General features: G+C 48.0%; 1 protein-coding gene across 1 annotated transcript in view; it reads right to left on the reverse strand.

Annotated features, from left to right (window-relative positions):
* LOC142301440 (uncharacterized) overlaps nucleotides 1–25,850 on the reverse strand; it is a 177,228-nt gene that overhangs the window by 46,394 nt on the left and 104,984 nt on the right. The window contains exons 12-13 of the mRNA XM_075342446.1: nucleotides 13,385–13,538; nucleotides 2,995–3,241 (exon numbers count right to left, since the gene is read on the reverse strand). Of these exons, the coding sequence (XP_075198561.1) occupies nucleotides 2,995–3,241; nucleotides 13,385–13,538 (401 nt within the window). The remainder of the gene's footprint in view (nucleotides 1–2,994; nucleotides 3,242–13,384; nucleotides 13,539–25,850) is intronic.

A 25,850-nucleotide genomic window follows, 5' to 3' on the forward strand; every position in this document is an offset into this window, starting at 1 on the left:
AAAAGTGTTTTCTTTTCTTTATTACCAAACGGAGGTTCATAATGGCCGTGTCTACACAGGCATGACATTATGAACCTCGGGCTTAGTGCCAGTTTGCAGAAAACTGGCATTAACCCCTTCAGATTACCCAGTCAGCCAAATGCATCAGGGCGGCTGGATGAGCCTCGGTACAGCACCTGAGAATGGCGCTTCACAATGAAGCCGCCATTTTCAGGGGCAGCTGAGGACTGTTTTTCTCAGCGGGAGGGGCAGAGAATGCTTCAGCCTTATCCCGCTGAGAAGCACAGCCCTCAGTTGCTTGCTTGCATCGGGCTGGACAGTGAAAATACAGCGGAGCACTTTTTTTTTTTTTTTTTTTTAAAAAGAATTGTGAAAAAAGAGCTGGGATCCTGTTTTGCCAGCTAAAAGCAAGCAGCCTGTAACTAGCTGCTTTTAGCTGGCAATCCAGAGTCCGGACACAACACGACTACACTGCCACTACTCTACACTACAAAATGGTGAAACTTCCTCTTCCTGAACTATCCTACATCACTTCCTGCGGATTTGTTTGCGAGATCCGCACCAAATCCGCAGGAAAAAGAGCCTGTGGGAACAGACCTGCGGATTTCTTGCGGATTTTACACCTTGCATTGACTTGCATGGGAAAAATCCGCACCAAAATCCGCAACAATAATTGACATGCTGCAGATTTTTCCGCATCAAAATCCGCGGCAAATCCGCCGCGGAAAAATCCGCAGCATGGGCACAGCATTTCCAAAATGCCATTGAAATGGCTTGGAAGTGCTGCTGCTGCAGATTTTCGGCAAATCCGAGGTAAATCCGCGGCAAATCCGCGGTAAATCCGCAGCGTGGGCACATAGCCTAAGATTATTGATATTTGTCAACAATTTTGGTTCTCAACTCCTCAGACAGCTCTCTTCCCATTTCTGTTTTCCATGCTTAGTGTGGCACATCCAGACACACAATGCAAAGATTGAGTCAACTTCTACCCTTTTTATCTGATTTCAGGCGTGATTTTCATATTGCCCAAACCTGTTACTTGCCACAGGTGAGTTTGAATGAGCATCACATGCTTGAAACAAAGTTGTTTATCCACAATTTTGGAAATAGTGACAACGATTTTTTCAGATCATTTTTTGGTTTTGTGTGAAATCATGTTTAATTTGCCTTTTTCTTCCATTTTTTTTGTATTGTTACCATATACACAAAGGAAATAAACGTGTTTATAACAAAACATGTGTAATTGCAGTAATTTTCAGGGATAAAATACTTCATGTTCTGGAAGAATTTCAACGTTGCCAACATTTTTTGCCACGACTGTATGTGTCCTTTCCTAACTTGATTATGAAACTGATTTATTTAAAATTCTTTGCTGCAAAATGTTATAGAACCGTGAAATAAAAACGTATATGTCTGCCTGGGTCGTCATTTGTCAGCCATGAGATCTCATGTTGAAAAATAAAAAAGAACTTTTATGTTAAAGTATGTGTATTTTTATCGGATAGTGCAAGATTGTATTAAATGTTGGACCAAAATTGTGGTCTCTATTACACCCAATGTTGTACACTGTGTGCAGAATTATTAGGCAAGTGAGTATATTGACCATATCAGCATGGAGGTAGGATTCCTCCAAGGTCACTTATTAGCTGGAGTGATCATTTGATGTATACAGAACATCATTGATAGAATCAGGTAAACAGAAGACCATCATAGAGGACCCAGATGTGGTGCTGGAGTGGTTGGGATTTTGCCATTTTGCTAATATTGGTGGTTATCGGCAATTTCTCATTGAATATGGGGATGTTTGGGATTATACATTTTTCGTTTTCAGTATTGATGTTCAGTCCCATTTACTTGAGTGGATTTCAGATTCAGTATCAAATGTATCCCATAAGGGTACTTTACACGCTGCGACATCGCTAGCGATTGCTAGCGATGTCAAGCGTGATAGCAGCCGCCCCCGTCGTTCGTGCGACATTTGGTGCTCGCTGCCATAGCAAACATTATCGCTATGGCAGCGTCACACACACATACCTGTTCAGCGACGTTGCTATGACCGCCGAACAATCACTCCCTCAAGTGGGAGGTGCGTTCGGGGTCATAGCGACGTCACTGCGGCGTCACTAAGCGGCCGGCCAATAGAAGCGGAGGGGCGGAGATGAGCGGGACATAACATCTCGCCCACCTCCTTCCTTCTTCATTGCCGGTGGACGCAGGTAAGGAGATGTTCGTCGTTCCTGCGGTGTCACACATAGCGATGTGTGGAGCTGCAGGAATAACGAACAACATCGTACCTGTGGCAGCAGCGATATTAAGAAAAGAAACGACGTGTCAACGATCACCATTTTTGAATGATTTTGCGATCGTTGATCGTCGCTCCTTGGTGTAACATGACATGCTGCGATGTCGCTATCGGAGCCGGATGTGCGTCACTAACGACGTGACCCCGACAATATATCGGTAGCGATGTTGCAGCGTGTAAAGCACCCTATAGGCAAACTTGTCCTTACGACTGAAAATTAAATTAGACCCCTTTATTTTATTTCATACCTAGACATCCCTCTTTAATGGGTGGGAGCTAATGTAAAAAAGATTGAGATTTGGTGCGCTACCATTAAAATACTGGAGACTTCCCATGATAGTTGTGGGGTAAACTATCTTACTCTTGATAGAATAAAGGAATATTACCATACAACTACCATGAGAGTAATTTTTATTTTATTGGCAGCATGCCCACCAACAATTACGTGTACATTAGATCTCACTTGTCTACCCAAATGCTTCCTCCTAGTGATACTTATGGGCTTACGGCAGCCATTATTCAAGCATTCTATATGGTTGTGCCTATACATTTCACAACCATACTAGGTTAGCGGTTCACCTTCTCCTCCCCCTTTTTCTTGTATGATTTAACACTAAGGTGTGCTGGAGCGGACGTAAAAGGCCATTTTAACCTTTTCAGTTCTTTTATGCTTATTGAAAATGTTTCCATACCTAGGTGAAGCTGTGCTTATTGATGTATCCCATCTCATAGTATGAGAATGAGCAGGCGCCGATAGAAAGCGGCCATAAAGAAGGGCATTTTCTTTCTGTAGTGCGCTCTCTACGTCTGTTTCTGTAACAGGCTGGGATTTTAAAGCAGGGGATGTAATGGGAAATACAGCAGCAGACTGGACTTTTCTTTTACTTGACATTTTTGGAGGGGCATCAGACATCTTCTGTATATGTGGTGAATCAATACCTGCAAAAAGGAACTTCATTATAATCAACTTACTTCACATTACTTACATGTGCCTGTAAAACCAATGCATACAAATAAACAATATCAAACCTAGTGCAAAAACGAAAGCTAAAATAAATCCTCTTGGTGCTCTCCCAGTCTGAAAAATAAACTCTGTAAACCTTGGGACAAGAGTCTCATGGCAGTGTCTAATGTTTATAGCTTGGTGTGAATTCTGATGGAGGTATCCCAAAGAACAAATGGCCATAGGATGACCCACTGCTAGGACCCCCAGAGATCACATGATATCAAGTTAACCACTGAGCAGGAAGTATGGCGGAATAATGGATAATGGCCTAGGGCACAGCTGTATTTTCTGATCTCCTCCTTGCCAAAGTAATCGACAGAAATACTCACATCATGCAACTGCAGATCACACAGAAATATATAGAATATATAGCTCTATCCCTTAAAGGGAATCTTCCAGTCAAATTTTGCTCCCCGAACAACAGGTAGCATGGATCAAACAATTGCCTGAAGCTTCTCAGAGAGAACTTGGTTTCAGGAACCGGTTGGGCAACATAGAGAGAAATAAGACTGTTCTGGTGCCGCCCCTCCATGGTTTGTCTCTACGCTGCGCCAGGTGACTGACAGGTTTCACCCATTGAACACACATGAAAGAGACCTATCAATAAACTAGAGCACAGCAGGAAGAATCTGGCTAGAGAAGCGGTCCCAGACTAGTCTCCTCTCCCAATAGTCACTGGATGGATGTTTCAACTATATTTTCTCTGAAATGCAACTTATGCAGCCAGGCTCGCAGCATGAATCAATTGACTGGTTTCATTTAGGCTAAGTTCACACTTCCGTTGTTTTGCATCAGTCACAATCCGTAGCCTTGAGGAATTACGGTATCCTGCAAAATATTTTGCAGGAATCCTGTTTTTCCCCATAGGCTTCTATATTAGTGACGGATTGTGACTGATGATGCTGCGTTGCATCCGCTGCGTCGTGGTCAGTCATTTTTTAACTGACCGCCAGGCGGGAGCAACGCAGCATGTAACGTTTTTTGAGCAGCGCGATCCGTAGGATTTCGCTGCGCATGCGCTCTCTGGCTCCCCGCCGCGTAACCAGGATAAACATCGGGTAACCAAGCAATGCGCTTTGGTTAGTTACCCGATATTTACAGTGGTTACGGGTGCAGGGAGCCCGCGCTAAGCTGGTATCCAAGATAAATATCGGGTAACCAAGCAAAAAGTGCTTTGCTTTTACCCGATATTTACCCTGGATACAGTGTGCAAGGAGGCCGACACCTCACCACTCAGCTCTGCCCCCTCCCGCACTCCGCATGTGTACACACACACTCACACACACACACACTCACACACACTCACTCACTCACTTGTCCCCAGCCCTGCAGTCCCCGCGGCACTGACGTCCTCAGCTCCATGGCTCCGCTCGGCTTCGCTCCCTCGCGCTCTGCCCCCTCCCGCACTCCGCATGTACACACGCATGTAGACACACACACACACACACACACATACACACACATACACACACACTCACTCACTCACCTGTCCCCAGCCATGCAGACCGCGGCACTGACGTCCCCAGCTCCGCCCCCAAACTCCGCCCCCGAACTCCGCCCCCGAACTCCGCCCCCCAAACTCCGCCCCCTCCCCGAACTCCGCCCCCCGCACACAACGGAGTCCGACAAAGAAATTCTTTTCTTTGTCACCGTTGTCATCCGTTGTACAACGCATCAGTCACATGCGTCAAGCAACGCATGTGACTGATGCAAAACAACGGAAGTGTGAACTTAGCCTTAAAGGGGTTTCCAGGACCTTTGTAAAATTTCCTCAAAAAAGGGAATATGATAAAATTACAAAATGAATATTACTCACCTGGTAAACTGTCAATTTTTCTACTAACCTTTGCTGACTTGTCCTGTGATGATAATGATGTGCTGTAAATGTGCATGTGACTGCTACAGTCAATCACTGATCTTAGCAATCTTATGCTGTGCAACCAGACTCATGCATTACACTGACGAGCAAAAAGGGTAATAAAGTTTTGAATATCTGACTTTCAGGCTCCATATCTCACCATTCACTACGAATGTGAGACTACATTCATTTAATAGATAATCATCTTGGCTATCTTATGCCACATTTGACTTGCAACTATTTAGCATATGATTAGTTATGCAGATTCTTGTCATGTCACTGCATTGTTACTGTTTTGCCCCTAAAAAAAAAAAATCTAAATTTGAATTTTTATTATTTTATTCGTGTTTTGTAAATACACCCTTTGGCTTTCAACACTACCTGAATCTTTCTGACCATACTCTCGATTAGATCCAAGCATGTTTTGAATGAAATCTGATCCCAGGTCTCTTCTACCCATTCCCAATGTTGGTGTATACCGACTCCCTTAAGGTATGTATACAGCTTTTTCTTCAACTGTTTCCACAAGTGTTTGATTGGATTTGAGGTCTGGGGACAGTGGGGGCCATCTCTATTTCATTGTCTTTGAACCACTTCTTCACTAATCTCATTGTATGCATAGGGTTGTTGTTCTGCTGGATTACTAGGTTGTCCTTTTCATATGCATAGTACTCGAGTGCACAAATTAACTTATCTTGCAGGAAACTCATATATAGCTCAGCACTGAGACCACCAGGGATCCTGGTTAAGGGGTGCTTCACACACAGCGAGCTCGCTGCCGAGATCGCTGCTGAGTCACGCTTTTTGTGACGCAGCAGTGACCTCATTAGCGATCTCGCTGTGTGTGACACTGAGCAGCGATCTGGCCCCTGCTGCGAGATCGCTGCTCGTTACACACAGCCCTGGTTCGTTTTCTTCAAAGCCGCTCTCCTGCTGTGACACACACATCGCTGTGTGTGACAGCGAGGAGAGCGACAAATGAAGCGAGCAGGGAGCAGGAGCCGGCGTCTGACAGCTGAGGTAAGCTTGTAACCAAGATAAACATCGGGTAACCAAGGTGGTTACCCGATATTTACCTTAGTTACCAGCCTCCGCAGCTCTCACGCTGCCTGTGCTGCCGGCTCCGGCTCTCTGCACATGTAGCTGCTGTACACATCGGGTTAATTAACCCGATGTGTATAGCAGCTAGGAGAGCAAGGAGCCAGCGCTAAGCAGTGTGCGCGGCTCCCTGCTCTCTGCACATGTAGCTGCATTACACATCGGGTTAATTAACCCGATGTGTACAGCAGCTAGGAGAGCAAGGAGCCAGCGCTCAGTGTGCGCGGCTCCCTGCTCCCTGCACACAGCGCTGGTAACTAATGTAAACATCGGGTAACCATACCCGATGTTTACCTTAGTTACCAGTCTCTGCAGCTTCCAGTCGGCGGCTCCGTACAAGCGCAGCGTCGCTTGCACGTCGCTGCTGGCTGGGGGCTGTTCAGTGGTCGCTGGTGAGATCTGCCTGTTTGACAGCTCATGAAACTGTATGAAAAAAAGGGGGGGTGTTGTGTAACTAATCATATAACCCTTTAAAAATCTTGAATTTTATTGATACTTATTTAAAATCCACAACCTTTGTGCAAATACAATGTGAAATAAAGAGGGAAGAAGGTAAGATGCTTACCCTTTACAATAGCCCTCCCTCCTGTCCACTACCTACCGCGGGGGTCGGCACCCTGATAGCTACGAAAATGGCGCCCCCACTCTGCGGTGGCTGACCCTGTAATGTCCCTAAGAAAGCCCTCAAATAGATGATGAAAAACAGATAAAGTCAAGGGTCACAGACAGGGTACACTCATCCTTCAGTGGACAGAAAGATTGGGACAACACACATGAACACCTGGTTCAGACCACCTCTAAAGTCATTGGTGATTCCGGGGTAATCGTACAGACCGCAGATAGCAGATACATTAGGTGTATAGTCCTATATAACCCCAAAAGGCAATGTCTGTAGCAAATGCATGCATTAGATGCCGAAACGTAAGCCTAGGTATGCACAGTAATAAACATTAAGGTGCTTAGTGAAACAAAGTGTGCAGACTAATGAACACACCCTGGCCTCCGATGCTGGCTCTTACATACGGCCGGTTTGCTCCTGCACAAAATAAATCAGCGCATACCCAGTGCAACTGCCTAGGAACAACCAAATATGATCATTGAGGTTGGTCAAAAATGAAACACATCAAACACTTATCGTGTGAGGAGGGTTCATGTGTGAGTCCCAGAATCGCCCCGGTTCCGCCTCTACGCGTTTCTCCGGACACGGATCATCAGGAGGCTTGATACAAGGCTTTGCCAACCGGTTTCAGGACAGCATGATGTCAGGATCCTTAGGGACATTACAGGGTCAGCCACCGCAGAGTGGGGGCGCCATTTTCGTAGCTATCAGGGTGCCGACCCCCGCGGTAGGTAGTGGACAGGAGGGAGGGCTATTGTAAAGGGTAAGCATCTTACCTTCTTCCCTCTTTATTTCACATTGTATCTGTTTGACAGCTCACCAGCTACCATGTAGCGATGCAGCAGCGATCCTGACCAGGTCAGATCGCTGGTCGGATCGCTGCTGCATCGCTAAGTGTGAAGGTACCCTAAGTCTCAATCTTGGGCTGTGAAACAAGCCCATATCATTAGGCTTCCTCCACTGAACTTGAGCGTTCCTTTAATTTCTCGATCCATTAGCTTCTATTTCTCTTGTTTCTTCCAGACCCATTTGTACCCATCAGAGCCTAATCTATTGGCTTTCATCTCATTGCTCCAGATCACCTGTTTAAAATCTTCTACTGTCCATGTTTATGACTTTTTCGCAAACTCATGCCGAGGCTTCTTATGACTATATTGAAGTTGATGCTTTACCATCTTTTTTCAGGCCATCATTCTAAGCTTGTGTAATATTCGTTGCACAGTGCCTGCATGGAAGTCCATGATCTCACTATTACGTTGCATACAAGCCGCCTCTACTGTTGTGCTTGTTGCACCAAGACCTTGTGATGAGCCAACTTGTTGATTCTTGATATTTTGCTAGGACGTCCACCTATTGGCTTTTCAATGGACAGACTTATTTTCATTCTTAATACTGGCATGGTACTCCCCTAATACAGTTTTGAAATTTTCTTGCAAAAGAGACTGCTATCGATGAGCTGGATGATGAAGTTTCTCTTTTCTTAGGAAATTTTCTTCATGGCTGCTCCTCGATTTGAACCAGTGTCCTTTTGCTTGGGAATCAACCTAATAACACATGGAGCTACTATGGAAGGTGAGAACAGGTTATAATTTTTAGCATACAGGAAGAAAAAGATTTTTCAGCACCAGGAGCACAACAGTAACAATGCAGTGACATGACAAGAATCTGCATAACTAATCATATACTAAACAGTGGCAAGTCAAATTTCTGTATGAGATAGCCAAGAGGTTTGTCTATAAAATGAAGGAAGTATCATGCTCAAAGCTGTAGTGGATGATGAAATATGGAGCCTGAAAGTCAAAAGTTCAAACTATTGTTACCCTTTTGCTCGTCAGTGTATGGCATGTTACAACTGTAGGAAAAATCAACAAAAAAACAGCGGAATGATCAGGAAAGCATCACTGGAGCACTGGGAATTTTGGGCTTGATTCATCAAAGCTTTTACACCAAAAGTTGCATAATTTTAATTTAGACTGTGCTAAAATTATGTAATTTTGGGGGTTTTCATTAAATTTTTACACAGCTCAACCAAAGTGGGGTGGAGTTGGCATGAGATGGGTATGTTGCGACCACCGCACTTAAAATTCATAACTCGCATCAGTGGTTGCTAAGCCACAAATTTCACTCCAGCAGGGATCGGAGTAGACTTTGTGGCAAGGCTCACATAGAGGTGCATGCAGGGCCGGATTAAGGTTGGTGGGGGCCCCTGGGCAGAAAATCTGGTGGGGGCCCCATAAACGTTAACATTTTTAGCCATAACAGTAGAGCACGAACTGTAGCATTTAGATATAAATCCAATAAACATGTATCTTAAGGCCCCGTCACACTAAGCAACATCGCTAGCAACATCGCTGCTAACGAACAACTTTTGTGACGTTGCTAGCGATGTTGCTGTGTGGGACATCCAGCAACAACCTGGCCCCTGCTGTGAGGTCGTTGGTTGTTGCTGAATGTCCTGGGCCATTTTTTAGTTGTTGCTGTCCCGCTGTGAAGCACAGATCGCTGTGTGTGACAGCGAGACAGCAACAACTAAATGTGCAGGCAGCAGGAGCCGGCTTCTGCGGAGGCTGGTAACCAATGTAAACATCGGGTAACCAAGAAGCCCTGTCCTTGGTTACCCGATATTTACCTTTGATACCAGCCTCCGCTGCTCTCACTATCAGTGCCGGCTCCTGCTCTGTGCACATGTAGCTGCAGCACACATCGGGTTAATTAACCCGATGTGTGCTGTAACTAGGAGAGCAAGGAGCCAGCGCTAAGCATTGTGCGCTGCTCCCTGCTCTGTGCACATGTAGCTGCAGCACACATCGGGTTAATTAACCCGATGTGTGCTGTAACTAGGAGAGCAAGGAGCCAGCGCTAAGCATTGTGCGCTGCTTCCTGCTCTGTGCACATTTAGCTGCAGCACACATCGGGTAATTAACCCGATGTGTGCTGTAACTAGGAGAGCAGGGAGCCAGCGCTCAGTGTGCGCTGCTTCCTGCTCTCTGCACGTGTAGCTGCGTGCGCTGGTAACCAAGGTAAATATCGGGTTGGTTACCCGATATTTACCTTAGTTACCAAGCGCAGCATCTTCCACGCGGCGCTGGGGGCTTGTCACTGGTTGCTGGTGAGCTCACCAGCAACTTGTGTAGCGACGCTCCAGCGATCCCTGCCAGGTCAGGTTGCTGGTGGGATCGCTGGAGCGTCGCAGTGTGACATCTCACCAGCAACCTCCTAGCAACTTACCAGCGATCCCCATCGTTGTTGGGATCGCTGGTAAGTTGCTTAGTGTGACTGGACCTTTACCCTGATCTGCCATATTCAGATTTACAGGACTACAATACAGATACAGTCCAGGATAACTCACAGCCGTCACTTATACACACAGTACAATACAGATACAGTCCAGGATCACTCACAGTCGTCACTTATACAAAGAAAGTAGAGTAAAAGGGGCTTTACACGCTGCGACATCGCTAATGCGGAGTCGTTGGGGTCACGGAATTCGTGACGCACATTCGGCCGCATTAGCGATGCCGTTTCGTGTGACACCGATAAGCGATTTTGCATCGTTGCAATAATGTGCAAAATCGCTAATCGGCGACATGGGGGTCCATTCTCTAATATCGTTGCTGCAGTAGTAACGAAGTTGTTCCTCGTTCCTGTGGCAGCACACATCGCTCCGTGTGACACCGCAGGAACGAGGAAGCTCCCCTTACCTGCCTCCCGGCCGCTATGCAGTAGGAAGGAGGTGGGCGGGATGTTACATCCCGCTCATCTCCACCCCTCCGCTGCTATTGGGCGGCGGTTAAGTGACGCTTCAGTGGCGTCGCTGTGACGCCGCATGGACCGCCCCCTTAGAAAGGAGGCGGTTCGCCGGTCACAGCGACGTCGCCGGACAGGTAAGTATGTGTGACGGCTCTGGGCGATGTTGTGCGGCACGGGCAGCGATTTGCCCGTGTCGCGCAACAGATGGGGGCGGGTACGCACGCTAGCGATATCGGGACCGATATCGCAGCGTGTAAAGCGGCCTTTACTCACATATTTTTAATTGATCCCAATGTTAAGGCAGCCAGGGACGGCTCCAGGTTTTTGTGGTCCCCGGTTGAGTCTCAGTGGGCCCCATCCACACACAGACACACACATACACATACAGGCATACGTACATATACATATTTGAAGACAAATTCACAAAAATACATTTAAACAGACAAATATATGCACAGTCATATACACTGACACACATGCAGACACAGACGCATTACAGGTGTTAATATGGAGAAGTCACAAGCAGCCTCACTCACCTCTCCCGCTTGTTTCCAGCTCCTCCAGGACATATGGCTGTGTTGCATGATGGCCATCAATAACAGACATGACTGCACACCATGCACACTGACACAGCACTGATGTATATACATCACAGGAGGGGCTGGGGCCTACAATAAATACATTACAGGAGGGGCAGGGTGCATAGACATTACTGGGGGGGGCATAGACGTTACTGGAGTGGCAAACCGCTCTGGTGGCGTACACATTACTGGGATGGGTGGCTTAGCGCTCTGGGGGACCCATATAGTTCTGGGGTGCCGCATAGACTGCTCTGATTCATATATACACACACACAGCTCTGCTTCAAACACACAGCTCTGCTTCACACACACAGCTCTGCTTCACACCACACATCTTTCTTCAGCTCTGCTTCACACACACACACAGCTCTGCTTCACACACACACACACACACACACAGCTCTGCTTCACACCACAAATCTTTCTTCAGCTCTGCTTCACACATAGCTCTGCTTCACACCACACATCTTTCTTCAGCTCTGCTTCACACACAGCTCTGCTTCACACCACACATCTTTCTTCAGCTCTGCTTCACACACACACACACACAGCTCTGCTTCACACCACACATCTTTCTTCAGCTCTGCTTCACACACACACACACAGCTCTGCTTCACACCACACATCTTTCTTCAGCTCTGCTTCTCTCACACACACACAGCTCTGCTTCACACCACACATCTTTCTTCAGCTCTGCTTCTCTCACACACACACAGCTCTGCTTCACACCACACATCTTTCTTCAGCTCTGCTTCTCTCACACACACACAGCTCTGCTTCACACCACACATCTTTCTTCAGCTCTGCTTCTCTCACACACACACACAGCTCTGCTTCACACACAGACACACACACAGCTCTGCTTCACACCACACATATTTCTTCAGCTCTGCTTCACACACACAGCTCTCTTTCACACACACACACACAGCTCTGCTTCACACACAGACACACACACAGCTCTGCTTCACACCACACATTTCTTCAGCTCTGCTACACACACACACAGCTCTCTTTCACACACACTCTCACACAGCTCTGCTTCACACACAGACACACACACAGCTCTGCTTCACACCACACATTTCTTCAGCTCTGCTTCACACACAGCTCTGCTTCACACACACACAGCTCTCTTTCACACACACTCACACACACAGCTCTGCATCACACACACAGCTCTGCATCACACCACACAGCTCTGCATCACACCACACAGCTCTGCATCACACCACACAGCTCTGCATCACACCACACAGCTCTGCATCACACCACACAGCTCTGCATCACACCACACAGCTCTGCATCACACCACACATCTTTCTTCAGCTCTGTCCCTACCTGCTCTGATGCCATCCTCCTGCTGCTCCGGTATAGGCCGCCATCGTCCTGCTGCTGTTCCGGTGCGCGGCCATTCTCCTGCTCCGGTTAGTCTCCTCTCCTGGCCGCGGCGTGGGTCTTCTCCGCGGCCGGCCGCGCGCGTGGGTCCTCTCCTCCGCGGCCGGCCAGCCGGCCGCGCGCGTGGGTCTTCTCCGCGGTGGCGTCCTGCTGTGACGTCCGCGGCGTCCTGCTGTGACGTCCGTAGCATTGGACGCCGCAGCAGAGCAGGGAGCAGGCACACCTCTGACCCCGGAAGTACAAACGATGGTACTTCCGAGGTCAATCAGCGTCCTGCGCCCGCAGCTTGTTTTTGCGTCTTAGAGACGCAGATACAAATAAATGTAGGTGCCCCCCCCCCGAAAACACAGCTGATTTAGACTGTCTTAACGGAGGGGGAGCGGGTGTGAAGAAAAGAAAAAAAAAATTGCTGACGGGTGGCAAGTATGGCCCTGGTGGTGGGGGCCCCCTTGGAAGCTCTTTTGGTGGGGGCCCCGGGGCTGAAGCCCCGCCTGCCCCGCCTATAATCCGGCCCTGGGTGCATGCCACTTGTCCACCACTCCTGATCAATAAAGAGGCATATGCTTCTTTATGAATCAAGAGCATCTGACTCCAGCACATCTCCTCATCAAGACTGGCGAAAACAATGCCAGTCTTGATGAAACAGGTCCTTCATGTTGACTCAACAGTTATTTTTCTATTTTATTGCACTTGCTGCTTTAAAGCAATTTAATAAAAAATTCCTGGACAACCCCTTTAACAGTTCTTAATAAGAATAGGAAGAACAGCTTACCTGCAGCCAAGCGATAATGCTCCATCCAATCATCTACAATATTTCTGATTTTTCTCTGAAGCTTTCTGAGCTCAACAGCGGCATTGAAGTCATTTGAAGGACTAATATGATCCTCAGGAATTACAAGAGTCTTTGCCAGCTCTGATAAAATTGTCTTATTTGGAAAATTAATAAATAGTGGATTAGAAATCAATGACTTTCTAAAGGAAAATCCAATGGATAAAAATAATTTTTAAAAAGTACAAACATTTTATAAAAATGAATAAATGAAGTGATACTCAGACTGCACAGACAAAAACAAAGAACCGTTGCATCCAAATAAAGGCCCGTCCTAATGAAATAAAGACAGACACCATTTTGTTGGCAGATATCGGTCACAGCTTTACTGATATATTATTATTTTACAAACTTTTCCAAACTCATTAAAACTTGTAAAACATATTTTATAAACTTTTTCCAAACTCTTTAGAACTTGTAAAACATAACTTGACTCCAGGTGAGAAGGGACACTCTACCACAGGACCAAGGACTTCCGCTCTCTCACCAGAATGCTGTTGACACATGCCAAGGAGGAGACCAGTCTCAAACTGAACTCCGACCCCCACCATTTGGAAAAAAGGCTTGCTCCAGGCCGCCCTGGATCATAGATAAAATTGTATCCAGACCGATATCTGCCAAGAACACACCATCTTGAAGCATTAACCTTCGGTTGTCACCTTCCAACTAAAATCATCGGAGCAGACAACTGCCTGCTGATGGCAACCACCTCCAACAAGACCTGAGCCATCTCAGGCCTCGAACCCAACCACTAAGCAGTTCGACAGAGTAGAATCCAAGATTGCGACTGTTACCAGCTCTCTGAACAGCCCAAAACACGTAGAAATTGCCAACAATCCAAAAACCTTTTTTTTTTTTTTTGTTTATAGCAATGCCGAACCTTTAAAGAAATTAAAGTAAATGTGCTATAAAATTGGTTACTTCCTGCAATAAATCGTGCGATGCATATCTGACAAAAAAAGCAGAGCGCAATTTACCAATATGCACTGTATATCAGAGTCTGATAAAGCCCGCCCTGGCAGCCTCAGTGGCTGCCACAATGAAAAGGGATGAGTCCCAAAGTGATCAGGGGGTGAAAAAACCGCAAGCGATGAGGCAGCACCGAAAAAAAGGAGCGGTAAACTGGTACCTAGTAAGGGGGGAACCATCCTAATAAACTAACAGTGAGGTACCAGTAGACCGACAAACAAAAATTCCATCAAACGCAAAGGGCAGGTAGGGCCAGGGGAAGGAACAGTCTAATCCCAGAATCTCTGGCCACTTGGTCAGTTTGGGCTCCTGAATGCGGATACGCATGAAGGGTCAATAAGTAGTATGGCACACAATTGAAGGCAACAAAACTATTCTTGGACGGTGTGGCGAGTTCGCTGACTCTGAGGGCCCAGAAAAGGCCAAGTTAAAGGTTGTGGACAACAGGGATATCTCCCGTGGGATTGAACAAACAGCCTGCATAGTCGATTAACTGAAGAAGCATCAGGTAAAAAAATTGGGATGCCTCTTATCTATGGATTGGTGGGACTTAAACCAGCCATTAAAGGGATTTGCAAATAACAAGATTTAGTAACGTAGAACATCCCATCAAAAAATGAAACAAAATACAAATAAATGCTTCTGGGCTACAGAGGCGGAAGAACCAAAGTTATAAAGGTGCATCAAATATTAGAGGGTAACCTCCGAACAGGTAAAGTTATCAGAACCGAGGGACCAGCTACCAGCATACCTATACCTAACCACTGTTTCACGCCTATCCATAAAGTTGCCACTTTGAAGGGGGATCTGAAGTCCTAATCTCTGTCAGGAGTTGGTCCCGACAAGATCTCGCAGTGGTGTGGCAATGGCAACCCACCGGGCTGGCATTGGGTACCAGCTGAAAAATCCTGCAAACAGAAACGAGACAATCAATATGGAGCATTACTCTGAGAACCCGTAGCCCATGCTCGGATCCAAATGTGTATTGTATGCAGCGTAACATCAAACAAAATATTACAGTTGGCTAGTGACTTGTGGCAAAACTCCACAGCAATGACAATAGGGAACGATTCTGAAAGGGAAAAATTAGCAGTCAAACAAAAAGTTAACAAGGTGAGGGCCAGGTGCCCCCGGCACCACTGATTGCCAAAAACAGCGCTAAAACCATCAGAAAAAAGACGCATTGGTGAGCAAAAATAAAACCTGGTTAGACACCACAGAACACATGTTGAACATGCACTCATTAAGGTGAAAAGGAATTGAGACCAAATCAGTAAGTCAGAAGTAATACGTAATCCTGTGGTCAGGGTGAAGCGCCCCTAGTGGACAATGAGAGGCGGTGAACTGCATTTGGCGCAATGTAACTTTCCTGTAAAGACACAAATACTTATAACTATACTATGCCTGTAATTCTAATTAGCTCGGGCTGTAATTCTGACCTCTCTAATGCTGCGGTTCAGTAATAAAACATCACATAAGAAACAAAATTGTCCAACAGAATTACCAATTAGACAAAGTGAATGTATTTTTATGGTATGTAGAAAATCCCTTTAAGACTGCACCGTACAAAAACAAAACCCACACTCAATTGAAACAGGGTCTGAATCTTTCGTGCCCTACGTTTGTTTGGGGGCAAAGGGACAACAAACTTAATATCAACTGAAAAAATGTCAAAAATTGTTTGCATTCATCGAAGTCACTAGAGCAATTAAAGAAAATCATCAAGTAGTGAGTGACAAATTTTGAGACCGTCTCACACCACCGCACCCATTGAAGAAATGAACTGAAGAGTTCAAAATAATGGAATGACATAAAGCATCCCATGGGAAGTAAAGAATCGTAATAAAAATTGCCCTACATGCAACAACCCAAACTATGGAACAGTACGGATGAACAGGTAACGGACAAAACACAGATTCGATATCAGATTAAGCAAAAGTGCACTACGTCCGAACTCTCATATAAGGGAAATTATACTGTAAAAAGACACAGAAATCAAAGCTTACTCAGGAGGGATACCATGATTAACAGACTCGCCGTGTGGGTGAGATACAGTAGGTGGTGTATCAATTGAAATCTACCCGGTTCCGTTCCTTTTAGCGACAATGAGGGAGCAATTAGGAAAATTAAATGGAATAAATAAAGTGAAAGAAAAATACAAAACTGATATGACCAGCCACATCCTTATTGGGATATTTGTAAAGCCACAAGGGGCATCTCTGATACCTTTACCGGGGTCGTCTGAGACATTTGTACCATTTTACCGAGGACCTTGGAAGGAGAGTGAGGGAATCTAACAGCCAAATGGCTCCGCAGCAAGCAGGACACTCGTGCTAGGATTGCATAACCCAAAGAACTAGAAGTGTCAATCATTAAACAACCAACACGCTCCTGGGCGGCGCACGGCCGCCATGGCTGGACCTTGTGAAGCTCCCGGCACAGTGGCCGTGGATTGAAAAGTGGTATACTGGCTTCTGTACGGTCATTAACCTAAGCCAGAAATCCATGGCTTGGACGCCCAAACCAATGCCAGGGTGTAGGGGCAAGCCGACGCTGAAAATCCTCATAATACCAACTACACCCATAACCACCGTGAGTTTATAGGAACTATAAATTAGGTATTGATAAATGAACATTTCAGGACCACGGTCGGGATGTTTCTGACCCAGGACTGAAAAACCTGTAGCCAATTACTAATCGTTCTCGTGACCCTGGGTTTCTTATCATAAGTACTGGGACAAATATAAACGTGACTTAGTCGACATGATGCTATCACAGGGGGAGTATCCATCAAAACACCACCGCTGACGTGACAGCACAAGACCGCCAGGCATCCTCGAAGCGTCCGATATCTCAAACAATGAAGATGGAGAATGCCACCTTAAGGAGCTGTAATGCCTTAATCCCCCAAGCCTCCGTGAACACACCGGATGTTGATGTGGATGCCATCTCTGGGGAATTCGCCGTAGATACACCACCGCTGACGTGGGAAGGGGCATACCTCACATCCCCGGGCTGTTCAGTAGCAGACCAATTCCTCTGTGTCCTCGTAGGCTGCACCATAGATGTTCGTGCACACTCATCAGTCACCCTCGAGATGCTTGAGCCCTCAAAAGGAATTTGAAAAGGCGACTTCTACCAGATGAGTGTGAACGCCGGCTTCTGTGTGTACGGGAGAAGTTCCGTGAAGAATGCCTCAAGCGCCTCCTGCACCAATCCGACGAGCGATGCTGATCGTGCAGATCCGACCGATGCAAGGCTATGTGCCCACGCTGCGTTCTATCCCTACAGAAATTTCTGCAGCGATCTGAACAGCACACGTGCGCCCCAAACCGCCGCAGAAACAGTCCGTACTGAAAAGCCGATTTCATGCGCTCCGCACGCAGCCCCCCCCAAAAGACAGAGCAGGGGCTGCATGCAGAGCGCACCAAAGAAGCGACATATCACTTCTTAGAACGCAGCGCCCCGGCAGTAGCCGAAGCGCTGCGCTCCAATACGCCATGTGGGCATGAATTATGCACAATCTTCATAGCTTGTGCTGGGGACACAGGACGCATGCAGCCACGCTGCGGTGCAGAACGCAGCGTAACTGCATGAAAACACGCCACGTGGGCACATAGCCCAACGCAGAGGGGAAGCGGGACCGATAACTGGTAGGACATAAGCAGGAGCCCTGTGGTCTGCAAGGATTTAGACATTGTGAAAGTAGCTGTGGATGTGAAGAAGGGGACAGCTTGGGCATCAAGGGTTAATTGAGAACGTGGCAGACCATCACAGGTATGCAGCACAGGAGGGGGGTTAGGGGTGGGGGGGGGTGTGGTGTTCACTATTTGGAGGCTCTGAGCCAGGGATACAGGCTGGTGAGCAGACACACTGCCCAAAACCTGCAGAAGAGGAAGTGGTGTCATTGTCCATGGCAGTATATGAGGGATTAAAGTAATACTGCTGTGATACGAATGCACTAGAAGTGCTGGGAGCTGCAGGGGAGATGAAGGGGGCGTGGAGCAAACTGTGCTGTGTGAAAACAACAGGGAGGGGGGCTGAGGGAGCAACAGTTGTGAGGTGTTTATTAAAGCCTGCCTGCAGTGCTAAAGGCAGGGGCAGGAAAAAACAGGGATGCACGTGGGGCAGGGGCCCGAGGGAAGCACCTAGGAGAAGAAACACTTCCCCGGCAGGTGCTGCAGCTGTCTGCAACATAGCCCCTATTTGTGACTGAGGAGAGCTGAGCTCCACAAATAAATGAGCCAGTCATCCCTAACCTTCATGCCACGCATGGGCCTGCAGCGGCTCAAAGAAGGGAAGGTCCATCGGGTTTCTCCTGCTTCCACCAGGCAGAGCTGCTCCGGATCCTGGGATACCAGGGGAAGAGGCCGGACACCGGCCCAGACCCCAATATATAGGTAGAAATTACACCCTATAGGTGGGATTGGGAAATCGGGAGGGGCCAGGACGGTGTCCCCTCCCAAACAAAGGAAGAGCAGGGCCTGGACGGGAGAGGGGGCTGGACAAAAACAGCATTGGAGGTTAACCCCTTGCTGCACAGTCTGGGGCAGTTTCATTATGCACTACACTGCCCACCACCCTCATAGATTCACATTTTTAATCTGGACACTTAAGAGATCCCCACTGGTCTCTACTTTCCATCTCAACACATCAGAAGTGTCAGAAAATGCCAAGCATTCTCTTCAACTGTGACCCATCTCACTAGAGACCAGCAGGGACCTAGAAAGTATCTGAGTAGGAGATACAGGGTTTCACATCACTGAGGCTATGCACCTTGGTAACATATATATTCCATCTAAGACTTGTGCAGCTGCCATCTTAGATAGTATATAAACTATACAGAATGAGACCCATGGTGTGTTAGGCTTGACAGATAGTCCTGTGGCCTGTGGTGTACTCCTGTCCTGGGTTGTTGCCCCCGTCCTGTCTGGCAGGTAGTGCGAGTCCCTTGTTGGGCCTGACCGTGGTCCCGGCTCCTGGCTCTACCTGCTGCTGTGCCTTGGGCTCTTAGGTGGACTCGGAGACTTGCAATCCCCTCACTTGGCGGATTCTGGTGATGAAACCTGAAGTGTTCATCACCCTAGGGCTCCGTACCCTGACTGTGCTGATCCTGAGGGAGCAATCAAGCTCTCCCCTCAACAACCTTGTATCTCATCTGTCTCACTTCCTCCCCTTTTGCTCCGTGCAGACTGACTGACTCAGTGAGGTGTTGTTCTTTCTTTCCCCAGTGGAGGCCCTGCCTCCTGGGTTGTCTGCACTAGTGGACCGGGAATCCCATATTAAGTGATGGCTGTTCCCTGCGAACACCCCAACTCAATCCCAGTGGGAGAGCCCCCCCTTCACTGAGTGTCATGTTCAGGTCATGCCCCATCTTGTGCCATCCCCAAGCGCTGCGAGTCCGGTTCCCGCTGGCCATGGGACCGGGGGCATCTCCGAAGCATCACCAGGGCTGGAACGGCTTCTGTCCATTCTGTACTTACTGTTTCCAGCAAGCTGATACAGCCCACGCGCGTGACCTGCACTCCTGCATTCATAGTAACACTGCAGAATCCTGCATGCTCTAAGGATCATGTGATCTGTGACTCCTCCCCTCCCTCTGACATCATCACAGTTCCTGTTAGTTGTCACGCTCCCCGACTACCCTGCTGCAACGCTCTCCGGCTCCCCTGCCACGCTCTGCGGCTCCCCTGCCACGCTCTCCGGCTCCCCTGCCACGCTCCCCGGCTCCCCTGCCACGCTCCCCGGCTCCTTTGCCAGGCGTCCCCCACTCCACGGCCTCCATGCTCCCTCACCTGCGTCCTCCAGGCAACCCGGTCCCCGGTCCCGGCGCCCATCTGCGATGCTGAGCGCTCCTGCCTCCTGTGCACCGCTCCCTGCCCTGGCTTCTGGCACCCGGGCCTCGCGCATGCGCATTAGGGCGCGCACGCGGTCATTGACCCTCTCTTAAAGGGCCAGCGTCCTCCAACAGGATATGGAAGATTCAGGTGCAGGGTATATAGGGGGTTTCTTTCCAAGTGGGCGGGGCCTGTTCTTCGTGTTTGCTAAGCTAGGAGTCAGGTCTCCCTGTGCCATTGTCTCGTACTTACCTATCTCTCTTGTAGAGCCGCTCCTGTCTCGCCAACCGGTCCTGACGGTTCCAGAACCCCGAACGGAGTGTCCGCCATCTTCTCAGTCCCTACCATCTCCGATCCCTGGATCCGTGTGGTGACCGACCTCCCCGTTCCGCTGGTTCTGGACCCTGCCTGACATCTCGGCCTCCGAACCTGCGCTTCGTCACCCAGGCTACCTTCAGAGACTCCGTGGTCCCAGGGACTTCTACACCCACTCCTCTGAACGGACTGTCCTGCTACCCGTAGTGCTTCGGCTACCGGGCACCTTGCCCTCGGTGGGGTGCTCAGTCCAGTGGATCCACCTCCTGGGCCTACCCGTCATCCTGGTCCTAACATTAGTACCGAGATGTTTTGAGTGCCATTCCCTCCTAGCCTATTGCTGAGCAGCCCTGTATACATAAAGCACCCTCCCGTTGTGGGAAGTGCTTGGGCAACATTTCATATCCTTAGGTATGTTGTCAGTGTTTGGTGTCGCGCTGCATACCTCCATCCTGTACCTCTTACTAATGTGTCATTTACTTGTGTTTGCTGTGCCTCCGGAACTGCTGCTTCTTTGTTGCCAAAAGGACCCGTAAGCTGTGCCTCCTCCTTCGTCTCAAGCTCCACTTGCGGTTCCACGTCCACAGAGCTTTGTTGTATCAGCGATGCTACATCCGGAGGAGCCACTTCCACTGAACCTCCACGTTTGCCGTGTCTTCACATGATGTGCTGTGCCACTGTCTGCATACACTAACCAGAGACTTTGCTCTTTCCCTGTGACGCGGTGAGTCGTGACCACTTTCTTGGAGATTGTGCATTTAGGCCCCCTGGGGTTGGGCTGGACAGCCCCTGTATAGGGGTTTGCTCCCAGTTGCTCCTCCAGGGGAGTCCGGTGCATAGTCTGGTGGAGCCTCTCCCGGTCACCCTCGCACTCCTTTCCTGTTTAAGGATTATCAATAAACCTTGTCTATTGCTTACCATCTACGCTCTCCCGTGTCCTGCTTGTGGTCAGCTACCGCAGCTCCGCTGCGCTCTTGTGGGTTTACACGTCCACGCTCGCCGTGATGCGCTGAGCATTATAGTATGTTGTGTGTGTTACTGGCAACGACCTCCTCCATATCCGTGATGAATACTGCCCCTTAAGTGAGGTGCAGTACCCTGTTGCGCCTGAAGCCGCAGGGACGCCACACTTCCTGTGTATTTAGAGCTTAGTGGGGTTGACTAAGCACTCATCCCATCCATTTGCCGAGCAGGGTAAGGTATACTACTCGGCACATAGATGAGAAACCTATGTAGGGTGGTTAGAGAAGCCAGGGGTCAGCGGAAGGTTTGGTCAGGGGTCACCATCTCCCCGTTCCCTAGACACAGAGTTTCCCTTCCTTTCCCTGTCGCCATACGCCCAGTACTTCCCCATACTTAGCGTGACAGCTCCAGAGAGCAACTGTGCCAGAACTTTGGAAGATAATGTTCTAACATGGTATTGTTCATACTAATGACACCTAGGAAAGTGGTTTGCAGCAAGATGTCGGAGTCAAAAGTAGGGCTTTCAGATGTAGCTTGTACCATGAAGATAACTTGTTCTATCATATATGACAACAAGTAGCAACAAAGCTGTCATCAATAATGTATCCCACAACAACAAAGAGTCAGTAATAGTATCTGCTGTGAAAACAAAGACACAAACATCTGTGACGGTGGCATAGGGTGATCATCATTCAGAGTATAGACATTATTTCCATCTCTGCACAGTTACCTAACTACCAATCTTCCAACCCTACATGATCTATTAAGCATTAAAATATGGAAAATAATCATTTCTTTTTATGCAACAGTATCTGGTATAATTCATGTTTGAACTGGCAATGAGATTAATAAGTCAATATTATTATTAAAGAGAATGTGTCATTAGAAAATTAACTAAGGTTTAACCCTTCATCTGGCAATTGTCCGTTTTTTTCCAAGCAGATTAACGCTGATCACTGCTGCTGTACAGAGTGATGTTCCAGCACCTCTCTGTTGTGCAGAAATGATGATCTCCTGTAAATGACGAAGCTCGGCCAACGATCACAGGAACTATGTCATGACAGTCATGACAGTGACAAGTCATCAGATGGCCCTTGCCTGTGATAACAGCCCATCAGCACCCCATGACATGTCACGGGGCCGCCGATTGAGGGGGCGAATGACACGCTCCCTGCTTCCAAGTGTTAAATCCAGCTGTCAGAGATGGACAGTGAGATTTAGCAAGTTAACAGGTGTGCAGTTTCTATTTGTCTTAGTTAAAACTGTTATTGAATGTTTTTCATGCTTGTCTCTGCTGCCATCTACTGGTCAGACCTTTCGGCTCCTCTGTTTCTTTTGTCCAGCCCATGGGAGTGTCTGATGACCCTCTTGCATCACATCCTGGTGTGTGCATTCCAAACCAGAGCTTGTGAGAACAACATCCCTTATTGGAGCTACTAGGAGCAAAGTCTTCTGACCACGTAGTAGCTTCAGAGGCAAGCATCGCAGGAGAATTACAATGCCAAGTACTTGGATTACTGCACTCTGCATGTCCTAACCTTTGGAGAAAATAAACCACCATCGTTTCATCTCAGCATGTGCATGTTTCACTCTGGAGCGCTCTGGTCCTGTCTGCCCCACCTATAGGAAAAACGAAGGTAAGATTCTCACAACCTCTCACAACTACACGCCTTCCATCGCCTTTAAGTGGGGACAGAACAGTCAGAAGACTGCTTAAGAGCTCAATACCCCGGCTCCAGATCCCCAAGAACCCTGTAACTTCCCATGTAATCTGCCTAGCAACAAGGCTTGTGCACTAGTCTGCCTGCACAGTGCATGCCTGGACAAGTCTAAGGGGAAGCTCTCCCATCTGCCACGTCCTGTGTCACCTCTGCTTGCATTGTAAAGGGACAGTTTATGCACCTGCGGTTTCTCTCTTGCTATACTCCTTCTATTGACTTGCAGTACATTATACCTCATTACTGCACATCGCTGCACTGCGAACCCCAAGTTTTGCTAAAGACACCTTGGGAATCTCATCAGGGAGTCCTTGCAGAGCTACACAACGATTTTTGGACCCCTATTCAAAAGTCAAGTTTCTTAAAGAGACAGTACACCTTAAATCAAGATGGCCGAAAAAGACCTTGGACAGTCCCCCACTGCTGAAACAGAGCAAATACAACCTGATACTGTCCATTATGAAGCCCAGGAGGCAGAGCCCACACTTTCAGCAGACCAAGTTGTCCGACCGAAGCGCTCTTCCAAACCCACGATAAAAGTCACTGAAAACCATCACACTATGAAAGATGAGTCATGTGAACACCTGGAAGAACAGTGGGAACGAGTCACCTATTACATGTCAAGACTTGAATCCTCATCAGGTGATGCCGCATGCTTACAAGCCGCTCTGGAACGGCTGAACACAGCTCATGAAAGATACAAGAGACTGTCAACAAGGTACATTACCTTTCTAAAAGACTCTAAAATTGATGAAGCTCTTTCAGACCTGAGCAAGGTAGAAGAGGTAGACAAGGAAAGAGATGCCAAGGTGCAAGATGCCATAGACAAGGCCGAACACCGTATCTCTCACCAGCAAGAAACCAGATCACACCGATCAACCTCATCTAGACGTTCTTCTCGGTCATCCGGGTCATCATCCTCAAGAAGCTCAGCCCTGAGCGACAGGATACTAGAGGCCCGCATAAGAGCAGAGGAATCCAAGGTGAGACGTTCCTTCACAGAAAGAGAAGTAGAGGAAGAAGCCAAAAGGGCAGAAGCAGAAACCAAAAGGACAGAAGCAGAAGCCCTTGCAAAAGCAGAAGCTGCTAAAGCGGAAGCCAAAAGGGCAGAAGCAGAAGCCCTTGCAAAAGTAGAAGCTGCTAAAGCGGAAGCCAAAAGGGCAGAAGCAGAAGCCCTTGCAAAAGCAGAAGCCGCTAAAGCAGAAGCCACAAGGGCAGAAGCGGAGGCTCGGATAAAGATTCTTCGGTCACAGATGGAAGAGGAAGTTGCGCTAGCTAAAGTGAGACTACTTGAGCAAGCATTGATCCAAGCTCCTGATCCAGCTGACTTGCCACCACTGGAAGCAGACAATCCAGTTGATCGCACAAGAGACTATGTACTGAAAAAGTTACCTGTAGCAACCCCAGTTTGCAGTACCGTCCAAGCCGACAACACCGAAACCTCCAACTTACCTCTACCAGTGCCAGTGCCACCTAAAGCACCCGAGCAACTTAATAACAGTCACCAAGAGGTGCCCTCTCAAACACAGTCACCACGGCAAGATGGCAACCAAGTGTTTCCTGACCCACTTCCACAGCTCAAGCAGCGGTCATCAGAATCTACAGAGGCTAAACCACAGCTCAACCCTGCAGCAACGTCATTTTACCCGGGAACATCTCATCCATTCACGCCAGGCAGCCCATACGCCCCAGGGGCATCACGAGTCATCATGGCAACAAGTGGTGAGAAATCAGATATGTCTGAGTTTGCCAGGTTCATGGTGAGCAGAGAGCTAATCAACACTAGTCTCACGAAATTTGATGATCGTGCAGAGAGCTACAGGGCCTGGAAAGCAACTTTTAAGGCAGCCATCGCCAATCTCAACTTCACTGCAGAACAGGAGCTCGATTTCCTGATCAAGTGGTTGGGCCCATGCTCTACAAACCGTATCAAGAGCCTCAGAACCGTCTATGTGGGACAAGCAGAAGCAGGTCTCGCTGCTGCATGGCAGAGACTGGAACGCACCTTTGGCAGCGCAGAAGCAATAGAGAAAGCCCTATTCAAGAGACTGCAGGACATCCCAAAGATCAACCTTAAAGAAGTACACAAGCTTCAAGACCTAAGTGATCTGCTCATAAAGCTGGAGCTCGCCAAAAGAGATCCTCGTCTGTCTGGGCTGTGCTACCTGGATACAGCCCATGGAGTGAACCCAATCGTGGTGAAGCTGCCATACAGTCTGCAGGAGAAATGGGCAACGTCAGTCTCAAGGTACAAAAGAATGCATGACGTCACCTTTCCCCCATTTATTCAGTTCTGCAAGTTCATCGACGAGCAGGCCCAGATGAGGAACGACCCCAGCCTCGACTTCCTAGAGTTCAACACTTCGGCAGCTGCAAAATCATCATCAAGGTATGAAGGTGCCATACACAAACGCAGAGACATTAAGAACACTCTGAGTGTTAGAAAGACTGAGCTACCATCACCTGCAGCACGCACAGATATATTGGGGGGTGCTACTGCTATGGACAATAAGAAACACGCTGCCACTTTAAGAGACAGAAACCTCCCCGTGTTGAGGGGTAATGGAATGTTCTGCTCCACCTGCAGAAAGTGTGCTAATGGACAGC

The sequence above is a fragment of the Anomaloglossus baeobatrachus genome, chromosome 4 (assembly GCF_048569485.1).
Source record: "Anomaloglossus baeobatrachus isolate aAnoBae1 chromosome 4, aAnoBae1.hap1, whole genome shotgun sequence".
Classification (NCBI taxonomy): domain Eukaryota; kingdom Metazoa; phylum Chordata; class Amphibia; order Anura; family Aromobatidae; genus Anomaloglossus; species Anomaloglossus baeobatrachus.